This window comes from Bombina bombina, chromosome 6 (genome assembly GCF_027579735.1).
Source record: "Bombina bombina isolate aBomBom1 chromosome 6, aBomBom1.pri, whole genome shotgun sequence".
Lineage (NCBI taxonomy): Eukaryota > Metazoa > Chordata > Amphibia > Anura > Bombinatoridae > Bombina > Bombina bombina.
The window spans coordinates 1,047,334,485-1,047,352,046 of record NC_069504.1 but is presented as its reverse complement, the minus strand read 5'-3'; the positions used below and the strand labels follow the sequence as shown (position 1 = coordinate 1,047,352,046).

Here is a 17,562-nt window from a genome sequence, read left to right as displayed (position 1 = left end):
TGCCAGCATCCTCTCTAATTACCCACAATACCAACATCAGGTCAGAGGAATTTGATTTCCAATAAGAAACCATAGATACTTATGTGGCCACATTAGAAATAAACCTATGGAGATCTCTTAAAATTAAGATGGATGATCCATATGCATGGGCTTAAAATATGCATTAATGCAAGGTGTTGGTAGCACTGTAAGCCATTAGTTAGTATGCAAAGCAGCTTCCATGTAAAGATAGGAAATAGAGATTAATGGCAACAAAAAGATCCTTGTCAGTTCAGTAGTCGTCAACATAAGCAACATTCCCTCTCAAGCCATATATAATATAGTACATTCACATATTTGTAATCCATATGGAGAGTTATGTACGCCGACAACCAAGGTTACTTAAGATCATGTCATGCAGGGAAAACAGGGCTTACAAGCGTACTTATGCAGGGGTGACAGAAAAGATGATGTCAAACACAGTCCCCTTTAAACTGTTTACTATTGAAGCTGGTGACCACAAGACTGAACCGAGGCGTTCAGACAATCAGGTCGACGCTTCTGGCAGTATAACAATCCAGAGAGGTGAAACTTCATCAAGGGACAAACCGTATAACAGGTGAGACTGTTCCAAATCCTCAGTGAGGTCTCTCAGAAAGGGGCAAGGATTCCTCTATGGAGTACTTCTGGGTGAGGATTAACTTTTGTATGGTTATTACAGTTTAAAGTGGACTGTGTTTGACATCACCACTCTGGGGCTCTATAAGAACAGACCATCAAAACCAGAACAACATATTTACTAATGTATATCTTGTTGTCTTATTACAGTTTCTTTGAAAGTTCTAATAAGCACAAATCCTGACATGTACAATTAACCCTTTCCTATCATTTTGTGCCGAGATTTGCCATGTGAAACATACCAAAATCGGTATACAAGTGGAAATCAATTCAAAAATTGTGTAATACTGGCACAAAAAATGGTTTGATAATGTATTGGAATAATATTAGTAAAATACTGTATCTGAGTTATTATCATTAAAAAACACACACACACACTGAAATTGGGTTTTGTATGGACTGGAATACTATTGCTTTTGAAAAGAGTTATAGCACTGTTCAAAGAATTCTTCTAACAAAATATAATAAAGCCTTTTTTTTATTCTTTCATTAATAAATTAACCCCTTAATGACCGGTGTCGTTCCCTGTACGTCACTGGTCTTTGAATGGGTATTTTTAAATTTTTATTACCTGGTCAGCGATTATTCCAGGAAGTCTACGACCAGAAGGGAGGTCATAATAGCGTGATCCTGCTGCTCGCAGCAAGACCTGCGCTACTATGACCTGAAAAACCCTTAACGACCAGCAACGTACAGGGTATGTTGCAGACGTTAGGGATTAAGAATACTGGTATCAAAGCTATATTATGCAAGCCCATAGCTTTAGTATTAGGCAAACTCATCAACCTGAAGTAGGTCACTATTAGTCTGCATAAAAAAACCTACTAAACCTTTCAGAGAATACTAGTGTTTGCTACAACTCTGTTATACGAGAAATTGACTTTATTAGTCTTTTGCTGGTTGAAAGCTAGGTTCAATAATCATTGTCAATTGTTTTGTTCCAACAATCATTAAAAAGCATTAGAATGATCAAAAATAAAAGACCGGGGCTTATTAATGACTGAGTAAATAAAGGAATCAAAACTAGAACTTGTCTTTGGTTCATGAGCTTTAATTACAAACCTTGTGCTGCAGGTTGTACTTGAAAAATATTTACTATTAATTGTAATGGGCACACTAGTCTAGATCTAATTTTACCATACTGTTAAAGGGACAGTGTAAACCAATTTTCATATAAATGCATGCAATAGACACTACTATAAAGAAGCATATGCACAAATACTGATATAAAAATCCAATGTAAAACCTTTTAAAAATGTACTTAGATTTTCAAAATTCAGCACTGTTGAGTTTAGACTGAGACACCCACTGGAATAGGCTAAGAAAGCTGGAAAAGCAGACCTTCCCCCCTTCCCTCTCATATGAAAAGACCCATTACGCAACACAAAATGAAAATGGATTTCGCAGTGCAAATATTGCGTGATCTATGATCTAAAGGTCTCTGGGCTGGCTAGAAAATTAAAGAATGCTCACCAGTACTTCTATTTCCCTGGTGGATTGACCCAAGTCACTTTTTACCCTCGCACTACAGACCTCACAGTTTTCTATCGCAAACTAAAAGGTGGCAAGCTTTTCTCAAAACACTCAAAATACTTATAACACTAATATGAAAACACATGCATACGACAATATAGACGACTGTAAGATGCTATATGTAGAAAGCAGCATAATTTGATTTATATTAACTGCAGGATTTACTGTGTAACATGCGCCCCCTGCTCACTGCTAACTTAGCTCCACGGAGCGAAGTTTCTCTTTTCCAGTGAGCTCCATTACATTTCACCACTTGCAGGCACAGCCCCTTCTTTAAGATAATTCCACCATGGTAGCCCCTAACAGGGTCGTCGAGAAAGCGGTTAAACACAAAGTTAAAGAACCACTCAGGAGCTGCAGAGAACTGCTGGTTCTAAGTGGACATTAAAGTGTCATTTTTGTCATTTAATGTTAACCATGCTGTACAGAGTACTAACTATAACCTAATAATGTCTTACTAACTAAATTAACAATTGTATTTTTCTTGTAGGAGTGGGGATGGCTGCAGTGGTTCTGTCTTTCTGGCTGAATATATATTATATTGTTATCATTGCCTGGGCTCTGTATTATCTATTTAACTCCTTTTCCTCGGTGAGTAGAAATGGTTTGTACAATTAAGTTATCTTAACAGACAGAAAATAGCAAAAATCATATTTAGTGGATTGGAAAATCTCAAGTACCTCATTAAGTAAAAGTTTGATAAGACCACGTTGACTTAATAAATTAATTGTCTTTAACAATATAACAAACACACAAAAGGGAACATGTTTAAAATTGATGTTTGGTAATTTGGACAAAGACAGTGAGTGGACGCACAGCAAATGTAGGTTAATAGGAAATGTAACGACTCATAGAGAAGTAGAACAGAATGAAGACGTGTGTTAAAGATGAATGAAAATGTTTTGGCACATTGATGAATTGAATATTCTACACTTGTTTATTTGCAAACAAATGCTAACTTTACCTTTATCAAATGTAACATTCAAATGTAACATATGATTCTACACCTTCAATGTAATTCTAGGGATATCATTATTTAAATGTAACATAATTAATGAAAGTGAAGGTAGCCTCTCCCCTTTATAAAGACAGATACAGAATGTTGGTGATATTTTAGATGGAGTTTAATGTATCAGTTGTAATGAAGTTGCGCTGTAACTTACCTTTTAATATAGATATGAAATTCAAATTCCCTGCGCTCCGCCTCCCACTAAAAAAGTCAATTTTTCAGTGAGCTAAATGTTTAAACTGTTCTCCAATCCATGCTCTCCCCTTTAGGCACTTTTTGTTGTAGAAAGTCAACCTTGTTGCTTTCACCTCCAAAATAAAAGCGCTCACAATTGTGTAGCAGATTTCAGACATTGTGGTAGGCACACAAACTGGTTATACTCACAAGATTGCAGTTAAAATAAGCCTTTTATTAAAATCATTACAAAGGTATCTTCAGGTGCAGCTTCAGGTTTTATTTAAAATACAGCTCAACGCGTTTCAGCTAAAAGAAACCTTTATCAAGAGCATAAAGTTAAAACAATTTCTGGAACAAATGGTTATCCATGTTTTAACTTTATGCTCTTGATAAAGGCTTCTTTTAGCTGAAATGCGTTGAGCTGTATTTTAAATAAAACCTGAAGACACCTTTGTGATGACTTTAATAAAAGGCTTATTTTAACTGCAATCTTGCAAATATAACCAGTTTGTGCGCCTACCACATTGTCTGAAATCTGCTACACAATTGTGAGCGCTTTTATTTTGGAGGTGAAAGCAACAAGGTTGCCTCAGAGGATGTGGGCAGCTTGGTTCCCTAGAGGTGACACAGTGCCGCTACTTTCAACACTTTCTGCTTCTATACACGGTTTGGGAGAACTGGGGCTGGCAGCGAGCAAGTGCTAACATTGCTTCATACTTTATCCTATCTAATACACTTTTTGTTGTAGCTATAGTGCTGATTGGACAACAATTCAAACCTTTAGCTCACTGAAAATTTTACTTTTGAAGTGGGCGCCGGAGTGTGGGGTATTTGAATTTCATATCTATATAAAAAAGTAAGTTATAGTGCATCTTCATGATAAATGATGAATTAAACTCCATCTAAACTATTGCTAACATTCTGTCTTATAAATGGGAGAGTTTACATCACTTTAACATTTTAAGTGTTAAAATATTAAAGGGACATATAATCAAAATTTAAACTTTCATGGTTCGGATAGAGCATGCAAATTTAAGAAACTTTTCAATGTACTTCTGTTATCAAATTTACTCCATTCACTTAGTAATCTTTGTTAAAAAAAATTATAAGTAGGTTCAGGATCAGCAATGTACTACTGGGAGCTATCTGGCGATTAGTGGCTACACATATGCCTCTTGTCATTGGCCCCCCAGATGTGTTCATCTAGCTACCAGGAGTGCACTGCTGCTCTGAAGCTCATTTAAATTATTTACAGGGGTTAAACACATAGACCTCAATTACAATATTTCAAAAATTCTCATTTGATATTGAGAAAATTATTTTTATTATTATTATCGGTTATTTGTAGAGAGCCAACAGATTCTGCAGCACTAAAATGGGATGGGATATTTGTTTTAATTAATATAATTGCAATCTTACTGAGTCAAACACAACCGTGCGTTGTACCATTAACGACCGCTAATGACTGCCGATCCCCAGAATCCGAATCATCTCCTCTCTCTCTCCACATGCTTGCCTCTGCTCACAAGTAACACAAGCTGTGAGTTAATAGGGTTAATGAAGTCTATGGGGTTGATTTATTAAATGTCGAGCAGACATGATTCACTGTAGCAAATTATGTCCGCTCGACATCGCTAAATGGAGACAGCATACGCTGTCCGAATTTAACATTGAACAAGCATTTCTGGTGAAATGCTTGTGCAATGCCGCCCCCTGCTAGCGGGAACTGTCAATTATCCTGATCGGATCAGATATGGATGATTTAAAAGGACTTACAACCGCTGCTTCTAACCTTACATTTCAGGCAAGCGAATCATGTCCACTCGACACTTAATAAATCTACCCCTAGACTGCAATGTAGTGCGTAACCTGGCCATGTATATTCAAGAGGACTAAACCCGACATGGCATATTAATAATTCACATTCCAATGTTCTTCACATAGCAGAATATGTTCTATTATTCTTAAAAGAACATTTAACACTAAGGGCTCGTTTCCATTGAGGTGGTAAAGTATGGAAACTGGTGGTAAAAACATTTTTTTCCATTAAAGTCAATGGAACATTTTTATATTACCACCAGTTTCCATACTTTACCAACTCAATGGAAACTAGGCCTAAATAAACACTAGATAGAATGATGCATTCAAAGAAATGATTGATCTGAGAATAACAGATGTATTTTTTAAAGTTTCATCGACTGCTTAAATATTGACAAAATAAGTAAAGTTTTAGTGTCTATAAAAATGGGAGCTGCCATGTTGTAACTTAGGTTACCTTCTCTGCTGTGGCCAATTAGGGAGAGTTATAAGGTATGTAAGATAGAAAGGTATAGATATCTAATTTAAATGATTATCATATATATATGTATATATAAAAATGCAAAAAAGGAAGCACTCACTGATCCTTCTCCAACTGTGGCAAATAAATTTAATGTAGTTTTAGTGACGTTTCGGGACAACAACAGTCCCTTCCTCTGAAGGAAGGGACTGTTGTTGTCCCGAAACGTCACTAAAACCACATTAAATTTATTTGCCACAGTTGGTGAAGGATCAGTGAGTGCTTCCTTTTTTGCATTTTTACAAATAACCTTAAAGCACCCTGACAGTTGCAAGCGTTGGTGAGAGTGCACATACGCCATTTTTTTGTATATGTATATATATATATATATATATATATATATTTAATGTCTTAATGACCAGCGCCATACCCTGTACAACGATGCTGCCCTGGGCCTCTCTATGCCGCGATCTCACTAAAAGTACAAAGATCTCACTATTAAAGCATGGGGCAGTGCAAAAATATACTTGCATCGGGCAGCGGTGTTGCCGATCGTTGGTGGTGTGGGAGGGTTAGGAGGGAGGTGGGTGGACGGCCAATCGCTGGAGGGGCGGGAATGGATGGGACCGCTACATTACAGGAAAAAAAATGCTGAGAGCAGCAGGGAGGGGGAAGGAGGGAGAGGGAGTAATTGGGGGAAACCATAGCAGAGGGGGAATTAGAGGGTGGGAAATCAATCTGGTAGCATGAAATATACCAAAATGGGCCTAGATCAATACTTTGGGTTGTCTACTAAAATATATATATTGTTTTGATAGGTAAATAAAAAAAACAAGGCTCTATTTCTGTTTAAATGTAGTGATGGCAAAAATGCTAAAAATGTTCTGGTCTTTTGGGGAAGTTTTAGGGGTCAATTTAACATGGTGTGGACAGACATTATCCGCTATAGCGAATCATGCCCGCCACACATCGATAAATGCAGACAGCATATGCTGTCGGCATTTATCATTGCACCAGCAGTTCTTGTGAACTGCTGGTGCAATACGGCCCCCTGCAGATTTGCGGCAAATTGGGGTGTCAATGAACCCGATCGTATTGGATCGGGTTGATTTTCGGCAATGTCTATCCGCCGCTTCAGAGCAGGCAGACGGGTTATGGAGCAGCGGTCTTGTGTTTCTGGCGAGCCAGGAAAAACAGACATCAAGCTCCATCAGGGTCGGCTCCAGAACAAATGAAATGGGGGGGCATTTTTTTTTCACGAGGGGGCACGCATTTACAAAGCATGTATGAGAGTCAAAATAAGAGCAGACCTACATATTCTGCAGGAAAGTGTAGCTTCTGACTGGCTTATCCCCCACTATTAACATTTGGAGAATATGTGCTAAATCACTAGGTAAAAGAATGAAGTCTAAATCCTATGCAGTGCACTAAAACAGAGCCATTAAACTTGAGACCCCCAGTGCAATAGCTCCTTAAAAACAATTCACCCCTTAATCACCATGATCCAAAACTCTTAAACTCATTCTCAAATCCCAATCATGTCAAGACAAGACAGTTTATGGCCTTGCAAGACAAATTGTTAGGATGTGTTTATTGTTTATTCAGCTGCATTAAAAGCATTTCCGAGTGTCACTAACAAAACATGTCAAGCAATTCAGACTCTCAATAATAATGAAATGGCAATCAGCTGACAGCACACACACAAGCAATAGGACACATGAATAACACAGGTATGTGCACATACATCCTACAGGCAATATAATGAGCCAAGCTGCACACAGTTATGTATTCAAGCACATACAGTAAATGGCAAATTCCTGATACCTTTAACAAACCTTAGAGCCGACACGTAACATCCCTATTAGATCACAATGTACTATAGCAATGCTTCTGCTTTTTTATTATTATTATTTAGGAACCAACTTTCTAACCAATAAATACCAGGACAAGACATTAAAATTAAATTAATATAAATGGGATATGGGATGAAGTCATCCTGCAATGTTTTATTTGGTTTTTTGAATCAGCCCTAAGCCCTTGCATGTGGGAGGAAAGTTTGCAACAGAGGAAAGGGAGAGCTGGAACTCATTAACTTGCCTTACATAGCTGGGCTGGGGGTAACAGAGACAGCACATAGTGTGATAACAAGAGACTGCCCTGAGCACAGACAGCACATAGTGTGATAACAAGAGACTGCCCTGAGAACAGACAGCACATTGTGCTCAGGGCAGTCTCTTGTTATCACACTATGTGCTGTCTGTGCTCAGGGCAGTCTCTTGTTATCACACTATGTGCTGTCTGTGCTCAGGGCAGTCTCTTGTTATCACACTATGTGCTGTCTGTGCTCAGGGCAGTCTCTTGTTATCACACTATGTGCTGTCTGTGCTCAGGGCAGTCTCTTGTTATCACACTATGTGCTGTCTGTGCTCAGGGCAGTCTCTTGTTATCACACTATGTGCTGTCTGTGCTCAGGGCAGTCTCTTGTTATCACACTGACAGCACATAGTGTGATAACAAGAGACTGTTATGATAACAAGAGACTGCCCTGAGCACAGACAGCACATAGTGTGATAACAAGAGACTGCCCTGAGAACAGACAGCACATTGTGCTCAGGGCAGTCTCTTGATATCACACTATGTGCTGTCTGTGCTCAGGGCAGTCTCTTGTTATCACACTGACAGCACATAGTGTGATAACAAGAGACTGTTATGATAACAAGAGACTGCCCTGAGCACAGACAGCACATAGTGTGATAACAAGAGACTGCCCTGAGAACAGACAGCACATTGTGCTCAGGGCAGTCTCTTGTTATCACACTATGTGTTGTCTGTGCTCAGGGCAGTCTCTTGTTATCACACTATGTGCTGTCTGTGCTCAGGGCAGTCTCTTGTTATCACACTATGTGCTGTCTGTGCTCAGGGCAGTCTCTTGTTATCACACTGACAGCACATAGTGTGATAACAAGAGACTGTTATGATAACAAGAGACTGCCCTGAGCACAGACAGCACATAGTGTGATAACAAGAGACTACCCTGAGAACAGACAGCACATTGTGCTCAGGGCAGTCTCTTGATATCACACTATGTGCTGTCTGTGCTCAGGGCAGTCTCTTGTTATCACACTGACAGCACATAGTGTGATAACAAGAGACTGTTATGATAACAAGAGACTGCCTTGAGCACAGACAGCACATAGTGTGATAACAAGACACTGCCCTGAGAACAGACAGCACATTGTGCTCAGGGCAGTCTCTTGTTATCACACTATGTGCTGTCTGTGCTCAGGGCAGTCTCTTGTTATCACACTATGTGCTGTCTGTGCTCAGGGCAGTCTCTTGATATCACACTATGTGCTGTCTGTGCTCAGGGCAGTCTCTTGTTATCATAACAGTCTCTTGTTATCACACTATGTGCTGTCTGTGCTCAGGGCAGTCTCTTGTTATCACACTGACAGCACATAGTGTGATAACAAGAGACTGTTATGATAACAAGAGACTGCCCTGAGCACAGACAGCACATAGACAAAGCAATGTGAGATCTCCATAATAACATATAGTGATTTCTTATTAAAAGGAGACTGCAGAGAAGTGAAAGTAACTACTGAAGACAATTAGTACTGAAATGAATAAGTTGATTTACATTATACAGAGGCAGGGGCTGCTTGTAAAAGGCCACACAGTTACCTGACATCAGATGGTCACAGAGAGAGAGAACTATGCCCTGATAGTAATGGGAGAAAAGAACAGCTATACACAGGAAAGAAACAGGACCCACATACCAAAGCTTAGACCTGCTGAGCTCAATACACATGATTCTAGGCAGCACCTCGCTCAGGGCACACCACCAGCAATACCAGAGAGGACTGGAGTCGGGAGAGCAGTGATAGAGAGGCACTCAGGAACAGAAACCAAAGAAAATAAACAAACAGTTTATTTTCTTTGGTTTCCGTGGATCTGTTAGTAAGTGCAGGCAGGGAGGGTGACCGGCTGTGACCCGCACTAAATCAGTAATGACACTGACAGGCACGCATTCAGCTAAGCAGGAGGGAGTATTAGAGGACTTGGGGAGGGAGGCTAATAATAGCTCTTACCTTATCATCTGTTGATGCCTGTTTCCTAAAATTCCTCTGCTCCAGCACGGCTGTCTGCGTGCAGTCAGGGCTCAGACTCAGAGCAAATGTGCGCGCCAAAAGCAGCCAGCCAATAGGAAAAGCTTCTGGCTGAGCTGCACCAATTAATCTATTTTTTTATGAGCTGAAGCAATGGGCTGAGAGTCTGAGACCTGACTGACTGCACAGTGTGACATTTGAGCGTGCACAAGGGCCCCGCCCCCAGAAAAGTTGCGGGGCAAAAAAAAAAAAAAAGTAAAACAATTAAAAAAATAATCATTTTAATAAATCCTGTGTTTTGAGGGGGCACAGCATTCCATTTGGGTGGGCATTGCCCCCCAAAGCCCCCCCTTGGAGCCGACCCTGAGCTCCATACGGAGCTTGATAAATTCCCTTAGTCTGAAATGCTGGTCCGTAAGGGATTAATAATAAAAAGTAGATTAAGGATGTAAAATATGTGTTTTGTGCATCTTGTCTCATAACTTAGATTTAAACGCGGTCGGGTTTGCACACACAGAAAATTATTGAACATACTATAAAATATTCTAAATAATTCATAGAATAGATCTAGAAGGGAGAAATAGAGGCGCCACATAGAGTAGTACAATCTTGAACAGCAGTGACAGCGGGAGACCCAAAGTCTCTATAAAATAGCCTCTCACCAGATGTTGCGGCACAACCGGAGTGCCAGACCAAACGGCACGGAACCTTCACAGTTGCCCATAGGACACAGTGGCAGCTTCAAGGCAACGTCCCAGCAGAGCAGGTACCGGGGCTATCCATTCGGAGGAACCAAAAGGCTAAAAGTCAGCAGGTCTCAGATTCGTTAAAAGCACAAAGGAGCACGAATAGTTAAAAAATCTTTATTTTGTACACAGTGTCAATAGCATAGCGACGCGTTTCTCAGCTTAAAATCACAGCTGTTTCATCATGCTACAGTAAGTATTTCTGGGGAAAAGCAAGCAGGGATTCTTGCCTAGATGTGCTAATTTCCTATGCAAATATTTACATTGATTTAACTTTTAGACATGGAGGATTTTAATTTCAGTTTTTTATCTCCCCCATAATTTTAATGAATTTTGGTTTAACCTTGAAAATAGCTTTATCAATGCAGCAATCAGAAATCTATCTCCTACTGATGAGTTCTAAATAGAACGAAACAGGCTGTCTAGTGAGTGATTTCTGATTTGCTACAATAATCCTGTTAAAAGGATAGCTGTGTTAAAACAGTATTTTTGGAGCAAAAAAACTGAGAAATTGAGAATGTGCATATCTAATTTGCATAACTTACCCAGAATTCTCTTGTGCATTGGTAACATTGTATATGAGGTATTTCTGGGGAAAAGCAAGTGGGGATTCTTGCCTAGATGTGCTAATTTCCTATGCAAATATTTACATTGAGATATACATATAGAAATATGTATTTACAATAAAACAGACATTATCCTGTAAGTGAAGAATATTGGAATGTGAAATATGTACAATAAATATACAGTAAAACACATAAATACATCTGTATACATATATATATATATATATATATATATATATATATATATATATATATATATATATATATATATATATACAGTATATATATATATATATATATATATATATACACATATACATATTTAGATATATGTATGTATGTACTGTATCTCTAAGTTAAAGCCCTTTATATGACTTTTTGAGACCTAATATTAATGAGCCCTTCTAACTTTTTAATGCAATGGCCCAGATTACGAGTTTTGCGTTAGAGGCTGTGCGTTGCTAACGAGCAGTTTTCACTCACCGCTCACTTACCTACAGCGCTGGTATTACGGGTTTTTACAAACCTGGCTTTAAAAGACAAGAAGTGAGCGATGAGCAAAATTTTGCTCATTACCGCACTCCAATACCATCGCTGCTTACGTTAGCGGTGGTGTAACATGCTCGTGCACGATTTCCACATAGGAATCAATGGGGAGAGCCGGCTGAAAAAAAGTCTAACACCTGCAAAAAAGCAGCGTAAAACTCCTTAACGCAGCCCCATTGATTTCTATGGGGAAATACATTTTATGTCTACACCTAACACCCTAACCTGAACCCTGAGTCTAAACACCCTTAATCTTACACTTATTAACCCCTAATCTGCCACCCCCGACATCGCCGACACCTACATTATAATTATAAACCCCTAATCTGCCACTCCGGACACCGCCGCCACCTACATTATACTTATGAACCCCTAATCTGCTGCCCCCAACATCACCGAACCCTACATTATATTTAATAACCCCTACTATGCCGCCCCCAATGTCGCTGCCACCTACCTACACTTATTAACCCCTAATCTGCCGCCCCCAATGTCGCCGCAACTATAATAAACATATTAACCCCTAAACTGCCGCACTCCCGCCTCGCAAACATTAGTTAAATATTATTAATCCCTAATCTGCCGGCCCTAACATCGCCACCACCTACCTACATTTATTAACCCCTAATCTGCCGCCCCCAATGTCACCGCCACTATATTAAAGTTATTAACCCCTAAACCTAAGTCTAACCCTAAACCTAACACCCCCAAACTTAAATATAATTAAAAGAAATCAAAATAAATATTCCTATCATTAACTAAATTATTCCTATTTAAAACTAAATACTTACCTGTAAAATAAACCCTAAGATAGCTACAATATAACTAATAGTTACATTGTATCTATCTTAGGGTTTATTTTTTATTTTACAGGCAAGTTTGTATTTATTTTAACTAGGTAGAATAGTTACTAAATAGTTATTAACTATTTACTAGCTACCTAGCTAAAATAAATACAAAAGTATCTGTAAAATAAAACCTAACCTAAGTTACAATTACACCTAACACTACACTATAATTAAATGAATTCCCTAAATTAAATACAATTAAATACAATTAAATAAAATTAGCTAAAGTACAAAAAAAACTAAATTACAGAAAATAATAAACAATTTACAAGATTTTTAAACTAATTACACCTAATCTAATCCCCCTAACAAAATAAAAATGCCCCCCCAAAATAAAAAAGCTCTACCCTACACTAAATTACAAATAGCCCTTAAAAGGGCCTTTTGCGGGGTATTGCCCCAAAGTAATCAGCTCTTTTACCTGTACAAATCCCCCCCCAACATTAAAACCCACCACCCACACAACCAACCCTACTCTAAAACCCACCCAATACCCCCTTAAAAAAACTAACACTAACCCCTTGAAGATCACCTTACCAGGAGAAGTCTTCATCCAACCGGGCCGAAGTCCTCAACGAAGTCGGGAGAAGTCTTCATCCAAGCCGGGCGAAGTGGTCCCCCAGACGGGCAGAAGTCTTCATCCAGACGGCATCTTCTATCTTCATCCATCCGGCGCGGAGCGGGTCCATCTTCAAGACATCCGTCGCAGAGCATCCTCTTCATCCGACGGCAAACACTGAATGAAGGTTCCTTTAAATGACGTCATCCAAGATAGCGTCCCTTCAATTCCGATTGGCTGATAGAATTCTATCAGCCAATCGGAATTAAGGTAGAAAAAACCCTATTGGCTGATGCAATCAGCCAATAGGATTGAGCTGGCATTCTATTGGCTGATTGGAACAGCCAATAGAATGCCAGCTCAATCCTATTGGCTGATTGGATCAGCCAATAGGATTGAACTTCAATCCTATTGGCTGATTGCATCAGCCAATAGGATTTTTTCTATCTTAATTCCGATTGGCTGATAGAATTCTATCAGCCAATCGGAATTGAAGGGACGCTCTCTTGGATGACGTCATTTAAAGGAACCTTCATTCAGTGTTAGCCGTCGGATGAAGAGGATGCTCCGCGTCGGATGTCTTGAAGATGGACCTGCTCCGCCGTCTGGATGAAGACTTCTGCCCGTCTGGAGGACCACTTCGCCTGGCATGGATGAAGACTTCTCCCGGCTTCGTTGAGGACTTCGGCCCGGTTGGATGAAGACTTTTCCCGGTAAGGTGATCTTCAAGGGGTTAGTGTTAGGTTTTTTTAAGGGGGTATTGGGTGGGTTTTAGAGTAGGGTTGGTTGTGTGAGTGGTGGGTTTTAATGTTGGGGGGGTTTGTAATTTTTTTACAGGTAAAAGAGCTGATTACTTTGGGGCAATGCCCCGCAAAAGGCCCTTTTAAAGGCTATTTGCAATTTAGTGTAGGGTAGGGCTTTTTTTTATTTTGGGGGGCTTTTTTATTTTGTTAGTGGGATTAGATTAGGTGTAATTAGTTTTAAAATCTTGTAATTTGTTTATTATTTTCTGTAATTTAGTGTGTTATTTTTTTGTACTTTAGCTAATTTTATTTATTTGTATTTAATTGTATTTAATTTAGGGAATTAATTTAATTATAGTGTAGTGTTAGGTGTTAGTGTAACTTAGGTTAGGTTTAATTTTACAGGTCAATTTGTATTTATTTTAGCTAGGTAGTTATTAAATAGTTAATAGCTATTTAATACCTATTCTACCTAGTTAAAATAAATATAAACTTGCCTGTAAAATAAAAAATAAACCCTAAGATAGATACAATGTAACTATTAGTTATATTGTAGCTAGCTTAGGGTTTATTTTATAGGTAAGTATTTAGTTTTAAATAAGAATAATTTAGTTAATGATAGTAATTTTTATTTAGATAGACTTTAGATAGATTTAGACTTTTAATTATATTTAAGTTAGGGGGGGTTAGGGTTAGACTTAGATTTAGGGGTTAATAACTTTAGTATAGTGGCGGCGATGTTGGGGGCGGTAGATTAGGGGTAATAAATGTAGGTAGATGTCGGCGATGTTAGGGATGGCAGATTAGGGGTTAATAATATTTAACTAATGTTTGTGAGGCAGCAGTGCAGCGGTTTAGGGGTTAATATATTTATTATAGTGGCAGCGATGTCCGGTTCAGCAGATTAGGGGTTAAAAAAAAAATTTTGTGTTTGCGATGCGGGAGGGCCTTGGTTTAGGGGTTAATAGGTAGTTTATGGGTGTTAGAGTACTTTTTAGCACTTTAGTTAAGAGCTTTATGCTACAGCATTGTAGTGTAAAACTCTTAACTACTGACTTTAGAATGCGGTAGCAGTCTTGACAGGAGAGGGTCTACCGCTCATTTTTTGGCAGACTCATAATACTGGCGCTATGCAAGTCCCATTGAAAAAAGAGGATACGCAATTTACGTAAGTGGATTTGCGGTATTTCCAAGTCTGGCCAAAAAAGTGAGTGGTGAGCCTGTACCATCAAGACTCGTAATACCAGTGGGCATTAAAAAGCAGCGTTAGGACCTCTTAACGCTGCTTTTTAAGCCTAACGCACAACTCGTAATCTAGCTGAATATTTTTTTTAAATAATTTTTATCAGACTGTTATTATGAGTGTACATTTAAATGTATTTTTGATATTTTTCGTGCAACTTTTTTGTCTTGCATAACAGTCAACCAGAGCTCTGAAGTCGTGCTAACCCAATGCGCGTTTAAATAGTTTGCACTTTCAACTCACAATTCACGCAAAATACCCCTTATCACTTGGGCGCTACACTTAGTGCTCCTCTCATAATCTAGCCCATAATGGGGATTGTACTGTGGTCGGCAGACAATGCTTCATATCAGGACAGGAGTGTTGATTTTTTTTTTTTTAAATACTATGATTTACAATACTTTATGTAGAAATGTAAATTCTCCAGCACCTGTGAATAAAACGAGTGACAACGCCATCCAGGACTCCACACCAAAAAGTCCCAAGTATAATGCAATATAAGAAATCAGATGGCAGCACTCCAAGATTATAAAAGATGTATATTTATTTACATCTACTCCAAACAAAGATAGGACAACAGCATTTCGGGTGTTAACCCTTAATCATGATTAAGGGGTAACAACCGAACCATCGTTGTCCTATCTTTGTTTGGAGTAGATGTAAATAAATATACATCTTTTATTATCTTGGAGTGCTGCCATCTGATTTCTTATATTACAATACTTTATGGCCACTAACCAAGTTTCACATTTTTTAGCTCATCCCTTGGTTTATACCCAGGATGCCCCACTGGTCAGCTGTCTATTTACTCCATATACTGCGATTGTTTATATAGCAGGTTATCCCACATTCATGTAGCAGTTATATATATTGCTATTTCACAAGCAGAGAACAGCTAAGCAATAAGTTGCTATAATAGTATTTACTTATAACCACTTTTAGCAACACCCTAACTTTTAAATAAAACTTAAGACAAACAGAAGTTATTATGATGCCTACTTCTGTCTAACACTTAACCTCTCTCTCTCTATTGGCAGACTCTGCCCTGGCAAAGCTGTGACAACACCTGGAACACTGAGATATGCTTCTCCAACTATTCACTAAATGATACCACCAACCTCACTAGTGCTGTGACAGAGTTCTGGGAGTAGGTTTTGTTATAGGATTTTGTTTTTTTTATAGACGACAATTCTCTATCCATAGTGTGTCCCTTTTTACCCTTTACAGTTTTTTATAGATGGCAATACTCCATCCATAGAGTGTCCCTTTACAGTTTTTTATAGATGGCAAATACTCAATCCATAGTGTGTCCCTTTATAGTTTTTTTTTTATAGATGTCAAAAATTCATTCATAGTGTGTCCCTTTACAGTTTTTTATAGATAGCAATATTATTTCCATAGTGTGTCCCTTTACAGTTTTTTTAAAGATGGCAATACTATATCCATAGTGTGTCCCTTTACAGTTTTTTTAAAGATGGCAATACTATATCCATAGTGTGTCCCTTTACAGTTTTTTATGGATAGCAAAAACTCGATCCATAGTGTGTCCCTTTATAGTTTTTTTTTATAGATGTCAAAAATTCATTCATAGTGTGTCCCTTTACAGTTTTTTATAGATAGCAATATTATTTCCATAGTGTGTCCCTTTACAGTTTTTTATAGATAGCAATATTATTTCCATAGTGTGTCCCTTTACAGTTTTTTATAGATAGCAATATTATTTCCATAGTGTGTCCCTTTACAGTTTTTTTAAAGATGGCAATACTATATCCATAGTGTGTCCCTTTACAGTTTTTTTTTATAGATGGCAATACTATATCCATAGTGTTTCCTTTTACAGTTTTTATAGATGGCAATACTATATCCATAGTGTTTCCTTTTACAGTTTTTATAGATGGCAATACTATATCCATAGTGTTTCCTTTTACAGTTTTTATGGATGGCAAATACTCAATCCATAGTGTGTCCCTTTACAGTTTTTTTATAGATGGCAATACTCCATCTATAGTGTGTCCCTTTAGAGTTCTTTATAGATGAAAATACTCCATCCATTGTTGTCCCTTTACAGTTTTTTATGGATGGCAATACTCAATTCATATTGTGTACCTTTACAGTGTTTTTATAGATGGCAATACTCCATCCATAGAGGCCCATTTATCAAGCTCCGTATGGAGCGTGAGGGTCCGTGTTTCTGGCGAGTCTTAATATTTGTTACATGTGTTTTGTTATACTTTTATTCTAACACTTTACTTCAGGTCTCAAGTTGGGCTAAATCAAGCACAAAACATCACTCACAACTTGTAATTTGATTGATGTTTAGCACAGCCATCTTATCCATTGAAAAATTGGTTGTGCTAAACTCTCTCTAGTAATTCTTTTTTGCTGTGGATTTGTAATACCAGATTGTGTACTAATCTTTTCATGCACCCTGCTTTATCAATAGAGCTTTACTTGTAATTTAGGCCAAACTATTTTTAAGGTCACATCAGTAACTGTAGATACATATAGAGATCAAATATCCAGATAACTGCACATAAAATACCATAGA

The 17,562-nt window shown here is 38.2% G+C and overlaps 1 protein-coding gene across 1 annotated transcript in view; it reads left to right on the top strand.

Moving 5' to 3' along the window:
* Positions 1-17,562, top strand: part of LOC128664878 (sodium- and chloride-dependent GABA transporter 1-like) — a 111,481-nt gene that overhangs the window by 58,297 nt on the left and 35,622 nt on the right. Inside the window, exons 3-4 of the mRNA XM_053719674.1 lie at positions 2,681-2,781; positions 16,052-16,161. Of these exons, the coding sequence (XP_053575649.1) occupies positions 2,681-2,781; positions 16,052-16,161 (211 nt within the window). The remainder of the gene's footprint in view (positions 1-2,680; positions 2,782-16,051; positions 16,162-17,562) is intronic.